This window comes from Falco punctatus (assembly GCF_963210335.1).
Source record: "Falco punctatus genome assembly, contig: scaffold_31, whole genome shotgun sequence".
Lineage (NCBI taxonomy): Eukaryota > Metazoa > Chordata > Aves > Falconiformes > Falconidae > Falco > Falco punctatus.
In genome coordinates, this window is record NW_027660132.1 from 1,166,825 (window position 1) to 1,183,517 (window position 16,693).

General features: G+C 45.9%; 1 protein-coding gene and 1 long non-coding RNA gene across 2 annotated transcripts in view; both read right to left on the minus strand.

The window, feature by feature from the left end:
• Positions 1–13,305, minus strand: part of LOC308057879 (uncharacterized protein) — a gene marked incomplete at its 5' end in the record, with an annotated part of 17,057 nt that extends 3,752 nt beyond the window's left edge. Inside the window, one exon of the mRNA XM_080411901.1 lies at positions 12,941–13,305. Coding sequence (XP_080268027.1) covers positions 12,941–13,305 — 365 coding nt within the window. The remainder of the gene's footprint in view (positions 1–12,940) is intronic.
• LOC308057890 lies at positions 2,156–8,123 on the minus strand. Its single transcript, XR_013925509.1, has 3 exons — positions 7,468–8,123; positions 6,553–6,692; positions 2,156–3,193 (listed from the first exon to the last, which is right to left on the minus strand). It is a non-coding gene; the product is annotated as an uncharacterized lncRNA (long non-coding RNA).
• Positions 13,306–16,693: the final 3,388 nt, after the last annotated feature.

The following is a 16,693-nucleotide window of genomic DNA, read 5'->3' on the forward strand; positions in this document are numbered from 1 at the left end:
CAGGCCTGAGAGCTTGTAGCTGACAAAAAGAATACTGCCTAAGCATTCAAAAAAAGAGGGAAAACATGCAGTGTGAGATTACATGCAAGCACAGAATGCCATCTCAATAGAAGAAAAAAAGATGACCCATTTGAGTAACTCATCCACTGAGCACTCTTGAGTAACCTGATGAGGAGGAAAGGAGAACTAGGTGATGAAGGATTTCAGTACCTCTTCATTAAAAAGTGCCCTTTATCAGTTAGGATTCTATCACAAAATTTACAGGAAACATTAACAGTGTTTGGGGAAGAACAGAAAAGGTTATATTAGTAACTTATAAACTTAAAATCCGACTCAAATGACCAAGAACAAACAAAACTGTGGTGGTTTATCTCATCGCCTATGGCTCTTTTGCCTCAAACCACAAATCTACTGCATGATCTGCCACAGCTACAGGTCTTTTAGGAAAAACTCACAGCAGAAGAAAGGCTGGCAGGTCAGAGAGTGCTTCTAAGGAGAAAACAATATTGGCTAGAACTGTAGTTTCTTTCAATCCCCCAGAAAACTTGCCTTCAGATCACTTATTTTTATAGGACATTTACTGTAAGTACACCATACCTTGGGAGAAAAATCGAGTTCTTCCTCAGAAGTATGCCAACTGACATCACTCCCCTCTTTCTCCAAGCTTCTTAAAAAGTAAAGCAAAATGAGTACTGTGTCTCTCCAATCATTCCTCAGGTATGTGCTGGGTATGTTTAAAGTCTTACTTGATTGAGTCTCCTTGCGACAAGTCATCTATTGCTGTGCAAACACGAATTGACATGTTGAAATTAGATTTGGCATGCTAAAAATCAACCAGCACATACAAACATTTAACCTGGACAACTCTACATGTCATAGCAGAATGAAACTTTGGGGAGTCAACTTAACGTAAGACAGCATGAATGAATGCATGCATTTCCAAACAACTGCTTTTTCAAGTCACACTGAATTGACAAAACAAAAAAGACTAGAGTTATATCTCCTTTGAACTTTTATACCTAAAAGTTTAAGAACTACCTCTAAACTAAAAAAAACCCAGCATAGCATGAATATGCTGTGTTAATAAACAGTTAACAAAATACTGGTGCTTTAGCAAGACAGTAAATAAATGAACTGCTGAAGTACTCATACTGCACACACAAGCACACACTGTTGACAGAGATTTTACTGGTTTATATACTATACTAGCTGGTGCTCTACCCACTTACAGGTTATCCTGAAAAGGTAAAAAACATCAAAAAGCATAACCAAGATCTAATGCCTATCCTCAGGCAGAAAAATCCCCACCAGTTCTCTATGCTGTACCAAAAAGGGTATTCAACAGGCAAGACAGGCGTAACCAGGGCAATCTATACTACGCTCCAAGCTTTCATCCATGTTAAGACAGCAACTTGCACACAGGATCACAGGATAAATCAGGTCACAAGGGACCTCGGCAAGTCTCTCAGCCAACCGCCTCCTCAAAGCGGACTCAGCTCTGAGGTCAGATGAGGCTGCATAGGGCTTTTTCCACTCTGATCTTGAACCATTCAAGGAGGGAGACTGCACAACCTCTCTGTTTTACTGTTCTCACCATGGTGAAGCTGCCCACATTCCATTAGAAATTCTTGTTTCCATTTATGCCTCTTGTACCTTTGCTTCATGTGACGCACCACTGGGAGGCACCTGTCTCTGTCTTCTCCATACACGTACTGGAAGCTGCTACTGGGTCCCCTTCAAAGTCATCTCCTCTCTACACTGAACAAGCCCAGTTCCCCCAGTCTCTCCCCAAAAGGCAAGTAGTCCTGCTCCTGGCAAAGTTTGATGGCCCTCCACTGAACTCGCTCACGGATGAAAGACCACTCTCTCTTGCACTGGGGCCTCAAAATTATACCCAGGGAGCTGGACACAACCCAGGGACTGCCAGGTAGCAGCGTACAATCCCCTTCCTCAGTCCCCTGGCTATGCTGCTCTTCATACAGCCCAGGACACCGTTAACCTTCTCAGCCGGCAGGGCACCCTGCTGGCTCATTCTCAGCTCACTTTCTGCCAAGACCCTCTGGCTATTCCCAGCAAAGCAGCTCTCCAGCCAGGCAGCTCCAGCACGTGCTGTAGCAAACGGTTGTTGCTTTCCATGTGCAGGACTTCGCATCTGCCCTTGTTGAATTCTGTTAAGACAGGCCTGACAGTCCATTTACCCAGCTTGTCAAGATCCCTCTGAATGGCAGCGTGGCCCAGATGCACATGTTGCAAACTCAACGACAGCGCACTCTAGCACACCACTGACGTACTAAAGAAACCTGAACTCTAGGAATCCAGCCTGAAGAGTGCGAAAACCTCTCAATTACCAACAACTAAGATGAAATAAAAGGCCTCTTCAATTCCCAGGACAGAAAGGAAAAAAAACAACAAATAGAACCTCCACATCGTATCCATTTCAGCATTCCTCAATTCCTCGATAATTAGTTCTCGTTAACTATCATCACAAAATGAAGTTGCTTATAAATAGGAGATTGGCGGCCTTCCATAAAGTTGTATGATGACAGCCAAACCGAGGTCTTAGACAAAATCATTAAAAGGAAAAGAAAACAAAGGGCATATCATGTTGAGTAAGTTATCTGAACTTTTGCTTTCCATGGATAGTAACTTTAAGCAATGATCAAAACCAGTTCCCATTCTCCTTTAAAAAGCAAGAGAGAAAGTTTATGAGATAGTTTTCAGACAGATCTTGATGCCCTACTGTAGAAATGGGATCTAGAAAAGTAGTATCTAGGGATCACTTGTTTCTACTTTAATTGAAGTCCATTTTCATTTTGGAGTAACAGTAAATAATATTAAAAAAAAATGCTCTTCTATCACTAATGACACAAAGCTATCACTCAATTCAGTAATAAAGGACCCATGCAAAACACGCAAACAAAAGCGCCCAAAGCCTGCTCTCAAACCTAATTTATAAAACCAAAACCATCAGAATAGAGACCTCCAAGATAATAAACATCACAGGTGTGTTAGTATTTGTACATCACACAACATGTTCCATAGTTGAAATGCTACTGTATAGAATACCTTTCTTTGGTTTTCCTGTTCTTGATGTCTGGCTAGGAGATTGTGGCATTCCTATATCCGTTTAGGGAAAGGCGTGTCAAGGACAGACCAAACAAGGACACCAGAATAAATGTGAATTCCCAGAAATCTGGAAAACCTAACCAGTACATTAACAAAGCTGTAGCAATGGGAGAATGTACTGTGACCATCAGCCTACTCTACAGTTACAAGAAGTAGAAGCCAAACCTATCACAACCTACAGAACTCTACTCTTAAGGGACAGTGTCAAACAATGTAACTTAATTTACTTGCTCCATTGTAGAATACCTATATTCCAATATTTTGAAACACCGAAACAGATTCTTGGCAGTTTACTGTACTGCCAACTTTGTATTTCTCTCAGCTTGAATAGTCCTTGCCCAGCACTGACTGCCAATGCAATTCCTTCATATTTGTAGAGTGTTTTATACGTACGGCACACTTAAAATCCCTCCGTCTAAGCATCCCAAAAATCTGTAGGTGCCAACAAACTTTGGAGATACACTAGCCAGCTGTGTCAGATGGTGCCTGATGCAAACACAGCCCCCTCCTACCTCAGTCTGAAGGTAAAAGCCCTGCATATATTGATTTGACCATGCTGAACTGTTCACATAGAGAAGCTATGCCACCAGCCAGAACGCAGGCTTGACAAGCAGTCAGAGTGAATACCCTGTTCCCCCAGGGCTACAGGGCAGGCCACAACTGGACCAGAACGGGTGCACTGACTGGTGTGAGTGTCATGCATGTGTGCTTGTGTGTGTACGCGTGTCTATGTGTTGTGGAACAGAAGCTTTAGAATATAAATCACCATCCGCCTGCTCTACCCATCCTACTTAGTAAAATTTGATTTTTTATATCAATGAATGGTGTGGTTGTTATTGCAGCTACCCAACACCAAATGTCTTTGTGACAAGGCCATAACATTTGCCTCAGAGCAACAGGGAGTCCCGCTTATATTGATGTTACCACAAATATATGGAATGGATGTGGCAAGAGGACTCCTATCAAAAACACACATGTAAGAGTTAAAAAAAGGACCTCAAGATTGTTTCTCATTCCTTCTCCATTTCTCAATTTTCTTAAAAGGTGATACAGCAGATATAAAGCACACTGAAGCACTCGTTTCTTTTCCAAGAGCTCTAAGACGGAAAACCAATGGTTTCTGTAGGAACAATACACCAATATGCAGTGCAGCAGCTAAAAAAAGCTGCCACTGAAGACATACTAGAAATCTGAACCCTCGCTTTTAGAAAAAATGCGTAATTACTTTTTGCCAAAGAAATTCCAACTTCAAATCTGAAAAGTCTGTCTTTTGATATGCTAGAGGTGGAAGCCATTCATTTAGAGGTTTTTGCAAGTCTGTCTGCAATCAACAAAAAGGTTCATGTTCTGACAAAAAGTAAACACTCAAATAAGCATGAGCCAACCTCTTAAATATACCGACTTGCTCACTAGAAGCGAGTATTTTGAAGAATGTTCAACAAGTGCAAAAGGAACAAGGACTACATTGAAGATCCCAGAAAAACAGGAATGAAGAGCAAGATTAAAACAAAGAATTCAAAGTGGGTATTCCTGCGTTGTCTCAAGATCAGTCTAGCTTCTCCTCTAACAGGGGCTTCAAAGCTTTTACTGCAGCCTATCAAAGGGACTCAGGATGCAGGACCTGTGCTTTGTGTGTGCAAGCAAGAGACTGCAGAATCAATGCCACCAAGTGTTCCCTGCATGCTACTAATCCCTCTCACTCAACAGGCCGGGGTCATTTTCTAGGAGACTGAGCACAAGAAGAAAAAGATTCATACTACTCAAGAAAAACAAGCCCTACTATAAACAGCTTGAGACCACAGCACACTCTTTCTCCTCCCAAGTCCTTAACCCACATAAATATGCTCTTCACACTTACTAGGCCTCTTCAAGTGAGGATTTCCCATAACATTGTGGACTTATGCTAGTAGTATTACTGTCTTCAAGGAACTGAGAAAATTACTTGGTTCAAGAACCCATATTTCCCTGAGGGCATATTAATTTTGGAATCACACAACAGTATTATTCTTCAAGCCACATATTTTAAAATAACCCAGGCCTGTCAGTCATCACAATGTGGTACCACAGCAATTATCTACGTGCACAGGAGGCAGCCACAGAGTGCTGTTTGGGTAAAAGCAACATTTTCTTGATTAAACTACCTGTACCAAGCCCTTTCCAAAAATAAAATAAAATATAAAAACCTCTGCATCTTCCTTCAGTCTATCAAGAAACTTTACACATCGCTGACTAGATCAAAATAACTAGTCCTAAGTCAAAGGAACAAAGTTTGGCTCTAAATTAAATTCCCCTATCTGGGAAAAGTGAATTCGGAAAAATATGTCATGAAATACGAGCAAAACACGGGATATTTAAATAAAAGGAGTAATAAACTGTGTTTGAACACTGTCTGCTGCCCATTTGCCGCAAAGTTCTGATGTAACACCCTTAAAAAAACCAGAAAGGATAGAACTTCCCACTGTAGGGCCTGAGATGTAAAGTACAAGACAGTTCGTTCTATATTAAAAGATTAGTTTTCTAAGATTCCTCTAGGGCTATATGAGCTCATAAGCATAGACTGGATCTTAAAAATTAAGGAGCGGTTGTTTTTTTTTAAATTTAAAATAAACTCACTGAAGGAGCTGATTTTTTGATAACAAGGCAATTCAATTGTTTTTCTGGATCACAGGTTAATGTGGACTTTTTAACATTTATTTCATAAAATTACTGGAAGTAAAAGTGTTATTTATTTTTACTGGAAATCAAACTACGTCCATGAAGATACAGTACACACAGAAGTTGCATTGTTGTTTCTAACAAAGTGACTTTTCCAAGACGATTTTTCCTAAGTATGTCTCTACAGCACCTACACAGAAACAATCGTAACTGATGCTAAGAAATAAGATAACTCACTAAAAGCAGCTTAGTGCAGGTGAAACTATTAATATTAAAACACCACTGCACAAACTCAGTGGATATCAACAAGACATGTACAGTCCTGCTAACTCATCTGTTGCTTCCCAGCTACAGGAAGATGAACAACTACTCAGGACGAACCTACTGCTTTTGCAATTCGTTTTCACAATCTGAATGGCCATCTACAGGTACAAGTACACACCCCAAAACCAAAACCACTCTCACCTAGTTCCTTCCCTGTCCCCCTTCTCTCTCTGTATGAAAACCTGTACAGATGGGCAATCTGGCAGGCAGAACGCAACAACCTGGTAAGTGGCCCCGTAGCACACAAACCGCAGCTGCCTTCACCCCTGACAAGAAGCACCTCCAACCAGCAACAAGTCAGCATATTCACAAAGCTTCTTGCGCTACCCCACCTGATGCCTCCACTAAAGTCAACGGCAAACACAGTGAGCGCTGACAACACAAACCCCCTAAAGGAAAGGCCACAGTGATTTTCCTCGTGAGCTCCTGCGTGATTAAAGATCCTACCTCCTCTGTCCACAGCAGGTGCACCCAACGTCAAGCCAGCAGCTCTGGCCCGGTGAGGAATGCCAGGTACTGTGTCGCCTTGTGCACCACCTTCGTCTCTGTCTCCCCGGAATGCGTATGCCACCAGTTGTTTACAAAGACTATATAGGGAAAGAGAAGAAACATATTTGGTAAAAACAACCACATACTTGCTTATACAGTTTAATAGAACAGTTAACAGCCACTTATCCACCCTACACGTATTCATAGCCGTATGAATTCATATACTTGTATGCATTCACTGAGAGTAATACACACAGAACTTACTGCACGACTACTACCTACTTCAATATTCACTACAGTCATGTTCACTCTAGAGGTGCATATCCACACCTACGAAGCTATTAGCTCCCGCTCGGCACAGTATTTTCAGCTTAGCTGTTAAGCACACATAACCACCTCAGAGAAGGGATACGCACAGGTACAAAGCTATCCATAAGAGGGGTGAAACTGCTTAAGACTTTAACAAAAGGGATATGTTAGATCTCTGAAACAAAAGGATGGTAGTTCCTGCTCATTGTAGTGGAAGTCAGTAAGGACAATGGTGCTGGTCTGAGGAGAGGACTGACATGCATTTCAGTTTGCCACGTTCTACCTCTGGGTAACTGTAGGATACAGACATGTTTTAGAGCTTGTACTGGGCAGGTGCAAGTTTAGCATCAAAACTTGAAATCTACAGACAATTCAGGGTGGAAATTTTCTTCAACATCCAGATTAATACTAGACACAGGGAACGATACGTATCAGAAGACGTCACTGAGCACAGCTTCAGGACAGCTTTCAACACACCATTAAACCGTGCTGCTATTACCAAAAACATTCAAAAGCCACACTGACAGCTGACAACCTATTCTAACAATAAAGTCAAAAATTTACCTAGAATATCCATGAGTAACAGCATAATCCTCAGCTGTCCATCCGTTAGTGTCTTTATGGAAAAGATCAGCACCATATCGAAGAAGAACTTTTATTAAATTAAGCTGTCCACCAGATGCTGCAGTCATAAGTGGGGTTCTGAAACACCAAAAATATGTTATGAAGTAGATCATTTGACACAGACACTGTAATTATTTTTATTCCTATTTGCTCTCAAAAACTACTTTACTCTTTACTGAATGAGCAAAAGAAAAAGCAGTTTTCATTAAATATTAAGAGCAACCATAAAATGCAAGAGGGAGTCAAAACAACCAAACGTTCAATCTTCAGACAAAGCTTCCACATAGACAACACTCACATACAAACTATGCCACTATGCAGGAGATGTTTTTTCACATTGAGGCAGTGCTGCTGAGCTACCAGCATGTTTCCTGCCAGAAGGGCCACCACAGACAATGCCTTCTTGTAATCCTCTACGAGGAAAGCACCCACTGAGGTATGACAACAGCCAAGTGCAGATGTTCTTTCACAAGTCACACAGAAATAGCTGCTATGTGGCTCCCCGGGTTTTTTTCAGAGCTCACTCTCATGCCTCTGATTAATCCAACCTAAAGAATACTAAAGAGACCCATGCAGAGTTTTGACAAACCACTCACCTTTCAGTGATCTCGAGCATGCACATCAGCTCCTCTCTGCAGAAGAAACTCTGCTATATCTTCATGATGTTCAGAGATAGCAAGAATAAGCGGAGTGTTTCCCTCCTGAAAGGGCAGATAAATACATTTAAAAATAAAAGTAAAAAAAAAAAAACAACCCTACAAGAGAAAGACTAATACAACTTTTTGAAAGAGCTTCTTCAACAAACACAAAAATTTACCTTATTACCTTATTCCGAGCATCAATATTGGCATTATGCTCAAGTAACAGCCCCGCTACAGTTGTATTAGGAGATCGGACAGCAAGGTGAAGGGCAGTGTTGCCGTCAGCATCTGCCAGGTGTGGGTTGGCACCGTGCTCCAGCAGAATAGCTACACATTCTTCTTGCTGGCACTGTACTGCCTGGGAACAACACACAGAAAAGGAAGAACTGCCAGCACTCTGTTACAATTGCCGCAGCTTCCCAATGCTGGAAAATAAGAGCACCTTCAAAGCTGAGCTAACATATGCCTATTCCACACTGATTACCAGATGCATGCTTCTACGCAGAGCTGTGTAAAGAATCCTACCAGCCACCTCTCATTTAATGCACAGTTGACAAGCCCCACTTGAAAGAGCATAATATATTACACATACCTTCATCAGCGGCGATCTGTTATCACTGTCAGAAAGATTTAGTTTACACTTGTTTTCTACAAGATATGTAACAACATTCACATGGCCATTCGCAGAAGCAAGATGCAGAGGTGTCCTAAAAATTAAACATATTAAATTAGCACAAACAGACAACTAGAGAAATAATTTCAGGCTCTGATAAATTGATATGACCACAAGTTTCACTTTGCACAAAGCAAGCTTAAGAAATGATTTCTCATTCCGTTACCAGTAACAGCAGTTGCGCACCAAACACCCGAGACTGGCCAGCAAAACCCCTCCGCAGCATCTGCTTAGTAAGGTGCCATTTCCTTCACTCTAGAACTTAATCTGCACAGATTCCTGTGCCCAGGTGTTAGTCACTGCCTCCAGCAGGACTACACCTGTGGTGCAGCAAAAAAGACCAGAGTTTGGGAATCTGAGAACTATGGCAAGCAACCCTCTAAGTTCTGTAATTATTCATGTGCCAGAAGTATCAGAGATGTAGATGGGCTTTATACAAAGAGTATTAGCGTTTCCCTGCACTTCAAGAATTTCTGCTTTTTCTCTAGCTTGCTTACTACTGCAACAAAACCAAGTACTCACTTGCACCAAAGTGCCCCCCATAACATGCAGCAAACCAGACAGAACACTGTAATCCTGAGTACAGGAAAGTAATACCTGATCCTTCAGATATGTATAACTACAATAGTCATAATAAGCCTACTACAGAGGAAGTCCTCTCCAGGGAGGGAATACTGTGTTTCCATAATACATGACCAGCATAAGAAAATGAAACTCTTTTCTTCAAGTTAAAGCCTTGCCAGAGGGAAAAAAAAAACAACCAACAACAACAACAAAAACCAAAACACTCCTTCAAACTACGGAACATCTTAGGTCTGATGTCAACTAACCAGCCTACTTATACTGAAAGAAATTGCCCAGAAAGTCCTTGCATGTGTTTCCCCCTAAATCAGAGGCACAAATCAGCACAAGCTTCACTCTGTGCAAAAGCAAAGCACCTGCTGCTCTGCAGGACACCTGTCCCAACAGAGCAGAAGACAAGCTAGAAAACAGCTGGGACCTTCCTCCCTTGAAGGTGATGCAGTAACAATCCCACAGTTCCTCAAGAACTGAGGGGAACACCAGCACTGGTTCTGAACCACATCACTGCAGGTAGGTCCTTCTCTGTATTTAGGAAAGCTCAACTAGTCTTGCAATTGTTTTGGTACCTTGCTGAGACAGGAGCACAACAGCTCCCTGGCTAAGTGGGAATGGAAAGGGAGAGGTACACAAATGCAGTGGCAGGTGATGCAGAAACACAGTAATCTGTAACACAGATACTTGTTACAGGGCAGCTGACATCCTCCTCCACTGCAACAAAGATGAGGATGAGAGAAATACAGAAAACTTCAAAGAATTTGTAATGTCTTGCTACAGACAGGGAACAGACTGGAGCATTGACAGAGGAGTAGCTCAAGAGCAACTACCACCACTTTTTGAGAAATTTCCATGTAAACATGCAGGATTCTTCATCTCTGAAGAAATGACTGACTGAGATTATCTGAAAGCTAACCAGGACTGGTTATGAAGGAGTCCACAATCATCTGAAAGCTGCTACTACCAACCACTAGGAAGCATGACAGACGTGAAGTAGTCACTATCAGCTCTGCAAACAGAAAAGCCTTCAGAAAACTTGTGGACTTGTTGCTGTCCTCCTCAACCAAGCCTCTCAGTCTGTCAACAGGAGACGGCTCTGCTTGGAGCAAGGCCTGCTGTGCTCCACAGAAGATCCACTCAGGGAACAGGCTGGCAGAGAACACCAGTGTTCAGGGTTGCCTGTCCCTGCAAGAGGCCTCCAGTAACACCAAAGTTCTTCTGCCACCCAGCCCTGGGGACACTGCCCAGATTCTGTTCCTGCTCCTGCTGCTACGCTGATCACCTACAGAGTAGAAGAGAACTGCTGATGCTGAGCAGCCACGAAACAACCCCACTGGGAAACAGCAGGTTGGCAGTACGCACTTTGAATGGCCCTTGAGCCAACAACCCAGCAGCTACAAGCCAAGCAATGAAAAGCGCTGGAGTTCAGTCTGACAGGCAGCTGACAGGGTAAATCTCCCTTAGCGATGAGCTCTGACCCAGGATCCATGACTAGCTGGCATTGTGCCTGCAGTGCTTCCAACTCTGTGCTGACTTTTGCCCGTCTCTGTCAGTGAGGCTGAGGGTTTTGCTAGACCACCTCTGAAAGCTGCCTGCTCCTAACTGATGCTGCATCAAGCACACTTTCGGGAGGTCTTATGGGCTACAGGACCCACTTTATGGAAGGAACTTGTATGTGTGATACTTGCCATGCTCCTGGTGCAGGATTTTGCTTTTGGAAATCCTGAGGAGCAAACCTGAGATATTCATACAACCAATGCACACATTTTTGCCGTTACTTTGCATTATTTCCTATTCTTCACCTCTACTTCCAATGATACCAAGTCTTCCAACACTATGAAGCCCTGAAATGCAGCTGTATCCAGTGGTCACTCACAACAAACATCACACCCACAAGCACTAAGAGGGCACAGGTGGCCTTGCAACCCTCATGGCTGGTACAGAGGGCAGTGGCTGCAGCAAGCAGGCAGGCTCTGTCCACTGAATTGCTCTCAGCCACGCTTTTCAGCAGCTTTTCAGCACTGGGCATTATCATGGCAAAACCACCACAGTGCTCATCATAGTACACTGCCTTTTCTCCCCTCCCCCCCCCCCCCCCCCCCCCCCCCCCCGGCCCTGGCTTGTTTTTTTTTACCGTTTGTGACTTTATTTGTCCTGTTATAACACTGACAATAGCCTGGCACACAGAAGGAAACCTTTCCAGAGGAAACAAAGCTTTCTAGACAAGATGAGCTTGAAACACAAAAACTAGCTCAATTTCATACCAGGGTCTGCTAAGAGCTGGTGACTGACTGATGACTGAATCAGCCACAGTGAATGGGAAGGCAGTAAGAAGAAAAAGAGAGAGACTTTCAGAACTATTTCCATAAATGCCATCGAGCACCTTGACTCTGGCAGCTTAAGTATGCACAAAAGTGCACTCGAGCCACCTTAGCCACCATCACCCACCCTCCAGCTGCATAAACTAATACTGGCTGGCAACACTCAGGCACACAGCCCACGTGCTGACGGACTGCATTCTTCATTGCTTTTCCTACAAATCTAGACAGTTCCAGGTGTTTTCAGGGCAATAAGCTAGCTGGCTGGCAAAAGTCCAGTCTTCAGAAAAGACAGCCCAGGATACTGAAGTACTCTGATTAAACCAGCATCTCCTCTGAATGTCATGGATGTTTTGACTCAGAGTCTTTTCAGAAAAGGCATTAACAGCTCAACACATACAAGACCCAAAACCTTCAGCTGATTCCCTTAGGCTTACGGTGGATCATGAGGAGCTATGCTGCAGCCCACGGCTTCTCCCTAAGATACAACTGCCAAGTACTTGCTGTGCTCGACTCAAAAGCACACATCCTAACACCTGCCAGAAGCAGCAGCTTCCTCTGCATGGCACTGCCCAGATTTTCCAATCCAAGGCACTAATTAGCTGTACCAAGGCCACAGAGCAGACAGCAAAGTAACTGCCACCTAAAATCAGACTGATGTTGCTTTGGCTGCAACATCAGAGTCACAAAAGGCACATCGGGCAACCGTCCACACAGCACCAATACACAGCACATTTACCCTTTCCTAAACGCAGTGCTTACCCCTCTTTTACTCCCAGCTGAGGCAGTGCAGCTTGCTCAGCTCAACTACTAACCCCACACGCTGAGGCCTCCGAGGTGCATGCACTCTGCCTTCCAAGCGTGCCTGGAGAATGGCCCTGAGGCTCCTTCTGCAACCCGCCCTGGCCAGGCTGCTGCCGCCCCCCTGCCGCTCCTGCGCCCCCAGGCAAGGCAACACCCCCGGGAACGAGGGCACGGAGGGGGCCGGGACAAGACGGGGGATGCTCGGCCGACTCCAAGGGCTCCTGGCAGCACAGCCCTGGCTCCCCGCCCAGGCTGAGGCTCCCCGCAGCGACGCTGCCGTTGGCTCCCAGCGCCCTTGAGCTGCCGGTGGCTGCAGCTGCACCTGCGGGTGCCGGCGCTGCCCGCAACCCCCCCACACCCCGCCCCAGCACCGCCCGGCGCTGCTGCCCCCCGCCGCTTACCGCTCCGCCGTGTCCCGCTCGTCGATGCCGTATTTCTTCAGTCTCTGCCGCACCTGACCCAGGTCGCCACGGGCGGCCGCACGGTGCAGCTTGCCCAGGTCCTTCAGCCGGAGCTCGTAGGCACCGGTGGGGAAGGGCTTGGCGGAGCTGCCGGCCGCTGCCGGCCGCCCCTTCTTCTTCCTCCCGAACCCGAAAAACCTCTTCATCCCGCGGCACGGTCCCGCCTCAGGGAAGAGACGGCGGGAGGCACGCGGCGGGCTGCGGCAGGCCCCGGGCAGAACCGGGGGATCGGGGGTCCCGGGGCTGGGCATCGGGGGATCGGGGGACCCCGGGGCAGGGGGATCGGGGGTCCCGGGGCTGGGCATCGGGGGATCGGGGGGCCCCCGGGGCAGGGGGATCGGGGGTCCCGGGGCTGGGCATCGGGGGATCGGGGGGCCCCCGGGGCAGGGACGGGGGATCGGGGCCCCGGGCAGCGGCCCGGTACGGTTTTCTACAGAGCGAACCACCAGAGGGCGGGAAGCCGAGCGCACAGGCTGCTCCTCAGCGCGGCAGCGGCGGACAGCGCCTCCCCCAGCGCGGGCTCTGCTGGCGGGGGCGGGGTCTGCTCCGGCGCGTGTCCAGCGCGAGTCCAGCGCGAGTGACGTCACTTCCTGCCCCGCGGTGCCCGGCGGCTCCCGCGCGGTGCCCGGCCGCGGCGCTGCCGAGCGGAGCCGGGGGCAGCGAGAGGCCCGGCGGGTGGCGGCGGCGCTGCGCCCCCCGCAGAGCACTCGGGCCGCTGTCGGGAAGCCCGGGGGGGTGCCGGCGTACCGGGCAGCAGCAGCTCCCCGCTGGCCCCCGGCGGGGCCCGCGCTGCGAGCACGCTGGGGGGCTCGGTCTAGTTGGTTTTAAAAGAAAATGGCTCAAACTGGGAAAGCGCTTGTCGTTCAGGGCAAGGGCATCTCGTCAGGGAGTTATGGCCAAAACAGCTCTGCGAGCAATTCGCCTCCTAGTTTGTTGAGCAGTCCTGCTTGTGTGCCATCGTTAGCCCTGGGCAAATGGATGCCAAAGGAACGAACAGCAAGGGTTAATATAGCGGGAGGGGGGCGGGGGGGGCCTGTAGGCATCATCTAGTTACCTGCCTTGCCAGGACAGGGTCAGAAAGTTACTTTCCAGTAAATGTGGCTGAGCTGGCACTGCCACAAAAGAACACAAACGCGCACTGAGGGTATGGAAACGTGGTCCAGAAATCAAAAGACAGGTCATGCCTTTGGTATAGATAAGTTGGGAACCATCCTCCTATTCTACTGCTGCGGTGATGGCACTAAGTAGTTCAGCATGGTGAAACCTTACTATAAGTACCATATGGTTTTGGGGTGATGTCACAGGCCAGTATACCCTAGATGGTTTGACTCATGGAACACCTTGCCAGCACACTACTTCCTATTAGAAACTGCCTCTTGCCAATGAGTTTGTGAAACATGGGAGAGATGGCAAAGAAAACCTCAATCAGAGAGAGGGACACACTTCACTGTGATTAGCGCTGAAAATATTGATTACAACAGGACAGGAATCTAGTACCACTTTTTAGGGAGGAGATTCAGCCCTTTGAAACACCTTCTTTTTCTTCATCGCTAATAATGGTACAGCTCCTAGAACCTTCATTTTCCTTTCTGGAATGAGCCTTCACAGCTTTATCAAGCCTGTTCGCTCTGGCAGTGTTCTCGCCGACCAAAGTGGCTGATGTACAGTCACTTTCTTTAGCTGATCCTCAGTGTATTAGCAGCATTCCGTTATTGCAGACGTGATCTCTAGAAGGAAGAACTATAATAATTATAATAATAATATTTTTTTTTTAAAGACTGAAAAAAGACTTTTGCTGAAAACACATCCAAGTAAATTCAGGTTGCAAAACCTGAATTCTATGAGTTTTGGGAAATGGCTATGAGCAGCAGCCATTTCAAGAGTACCTCTGTAATCAGTCTGACCATTTAATGGGGGAATGGAGAGCAAAATGCATTTTTTAATTGAGTGTATTTGTTTTCTTCCAGACATTAGAAGAAAGGCAGGATTTTATTTACAAGGTGGCAATACACAGTAAACACAATCCATCTCTGCTCTTTCCAGGAGGAAGTATTTCTTCTCCAGTGTTTTTTCAAGTGCATGCATGCTCAGCCACAAAAACTTGGGTTTATTACAGGTCACTCCATAGCCAAGACCAGGAGACTCTACAGTTCCTGTGCAATATTAAATGTTTCAGAATGGTATTACCCTCCCCCCCGTGATTACCCAGTTTTAGTTGGCAGGGACTTGGTAGCTGGCTGGGCTGAAATTCAGTTTCAGGCTTTGAAGATAAGAGGGTGCTGATGGGTCCTGTGGATATAGTATTATGGGCACAACGGGCACTATTTGTTTATTATTAGCCAGAAAGGATGCAAAACTAAAAACTAGAATCTATCACCCAGAGCAACCTCAAAAGCACTTCTGGGAACTCTGCTTCTGGGTCTCCAAGACCAGGAAAGACGGACTGAGTCAGCTACTAGTAAGCAATTAGTTACTGCATTCATTTTTTCTGCATCACCTCACACTGCATTGTGCCCTGGGAAGCAAAGACACCATTCCGAAAAGCAAACCCCCAACTGCCTCCTGCTCAACTCCTGAGCCTGAGACAGGCTTCAGGGGGTGACCTTGGGCAAGGCCAACTTCATAGAGTTGTTCCAAGTGATGGTTGCGTTACTCCCCTCTCTTCCGAGAGGGAGTAACTGGGAACTCTTCCCAACAGAGCCACTCCAGAACTTACACAAAGATACCCATCTAGCTTTTATTTGCTTCCTCCGTGACCCCCAAACGATAAGGTACTCGCAGCCTGAATGGCAGGGATAACAGAAAACAATGAGTATGTAAGAACCTGACCAGAAGGTGCATGTGGTTCTCCTGGGTATTGGCTCGGTGCCCAGAGAATTTTCTGGGCTCACCTGTTCCAGCAGTTCAGCCTTTTCCTTGTCAAGATGAGCAATGTGCTCTTCCAAGGTGGGATCGTGACTTCAAGTGCTCCTCCCACCTGCTGTGCAAGTCCTTGGATGTCAGAGCCAGCATGTTCTGCTTCTGCATCTGTGAAAGCAACAGTGGCAGAAGAAAAAGCAAGGTGGCCGGAAAAGACAAGAGCGCAGGAGAATGCAGTAACTCACACAGAAACAGGCCTAAGCTCTCCTCCACCCATCCAAGACCTATGGCCAAGGTTGATGTGGAGTGTAAAACACACCTTAGGAACCATAACCAAGAACAGCAGCTGGAGCTGGTGGGAAGAAGGAATACTCTAGAAGTGACAGGATGAGGTTACAACTTTGGGGGATAAGATGACATGCACACACACACACAAAATCACCCTACAGCTTTCCTGCAAAGCTCCTCTGGTTCCCTCTATACTTCATTTTTCGTAAGAACACTGCAAAAGGTGGTGCAAAAGTACAACATTTGCTCCTACTTTCAGCAGCTACAGTCAGATTTCTTCATATAGTTACAGACATTAAGGACATTAGTTTTCAACTTTTTTTCCAACTCCTTTTGCAAGTGCAGCTTGTCTCTCTCCAGGTCACTGTGGTAGCGTGTAGTAACTTCAAGTGAAGCTTCTGGCATAGATTGCTTTTTAGGTGCATCAGCAAGCTCCTGCTGCAGTTGTCCAACCATGCCCTAAAGAAACAGTTAAATTAGCATGAAGAAAGTTCTAAGAACATGAAATACGCCTTTAACTTATTTTATTATACAATTATACAATTA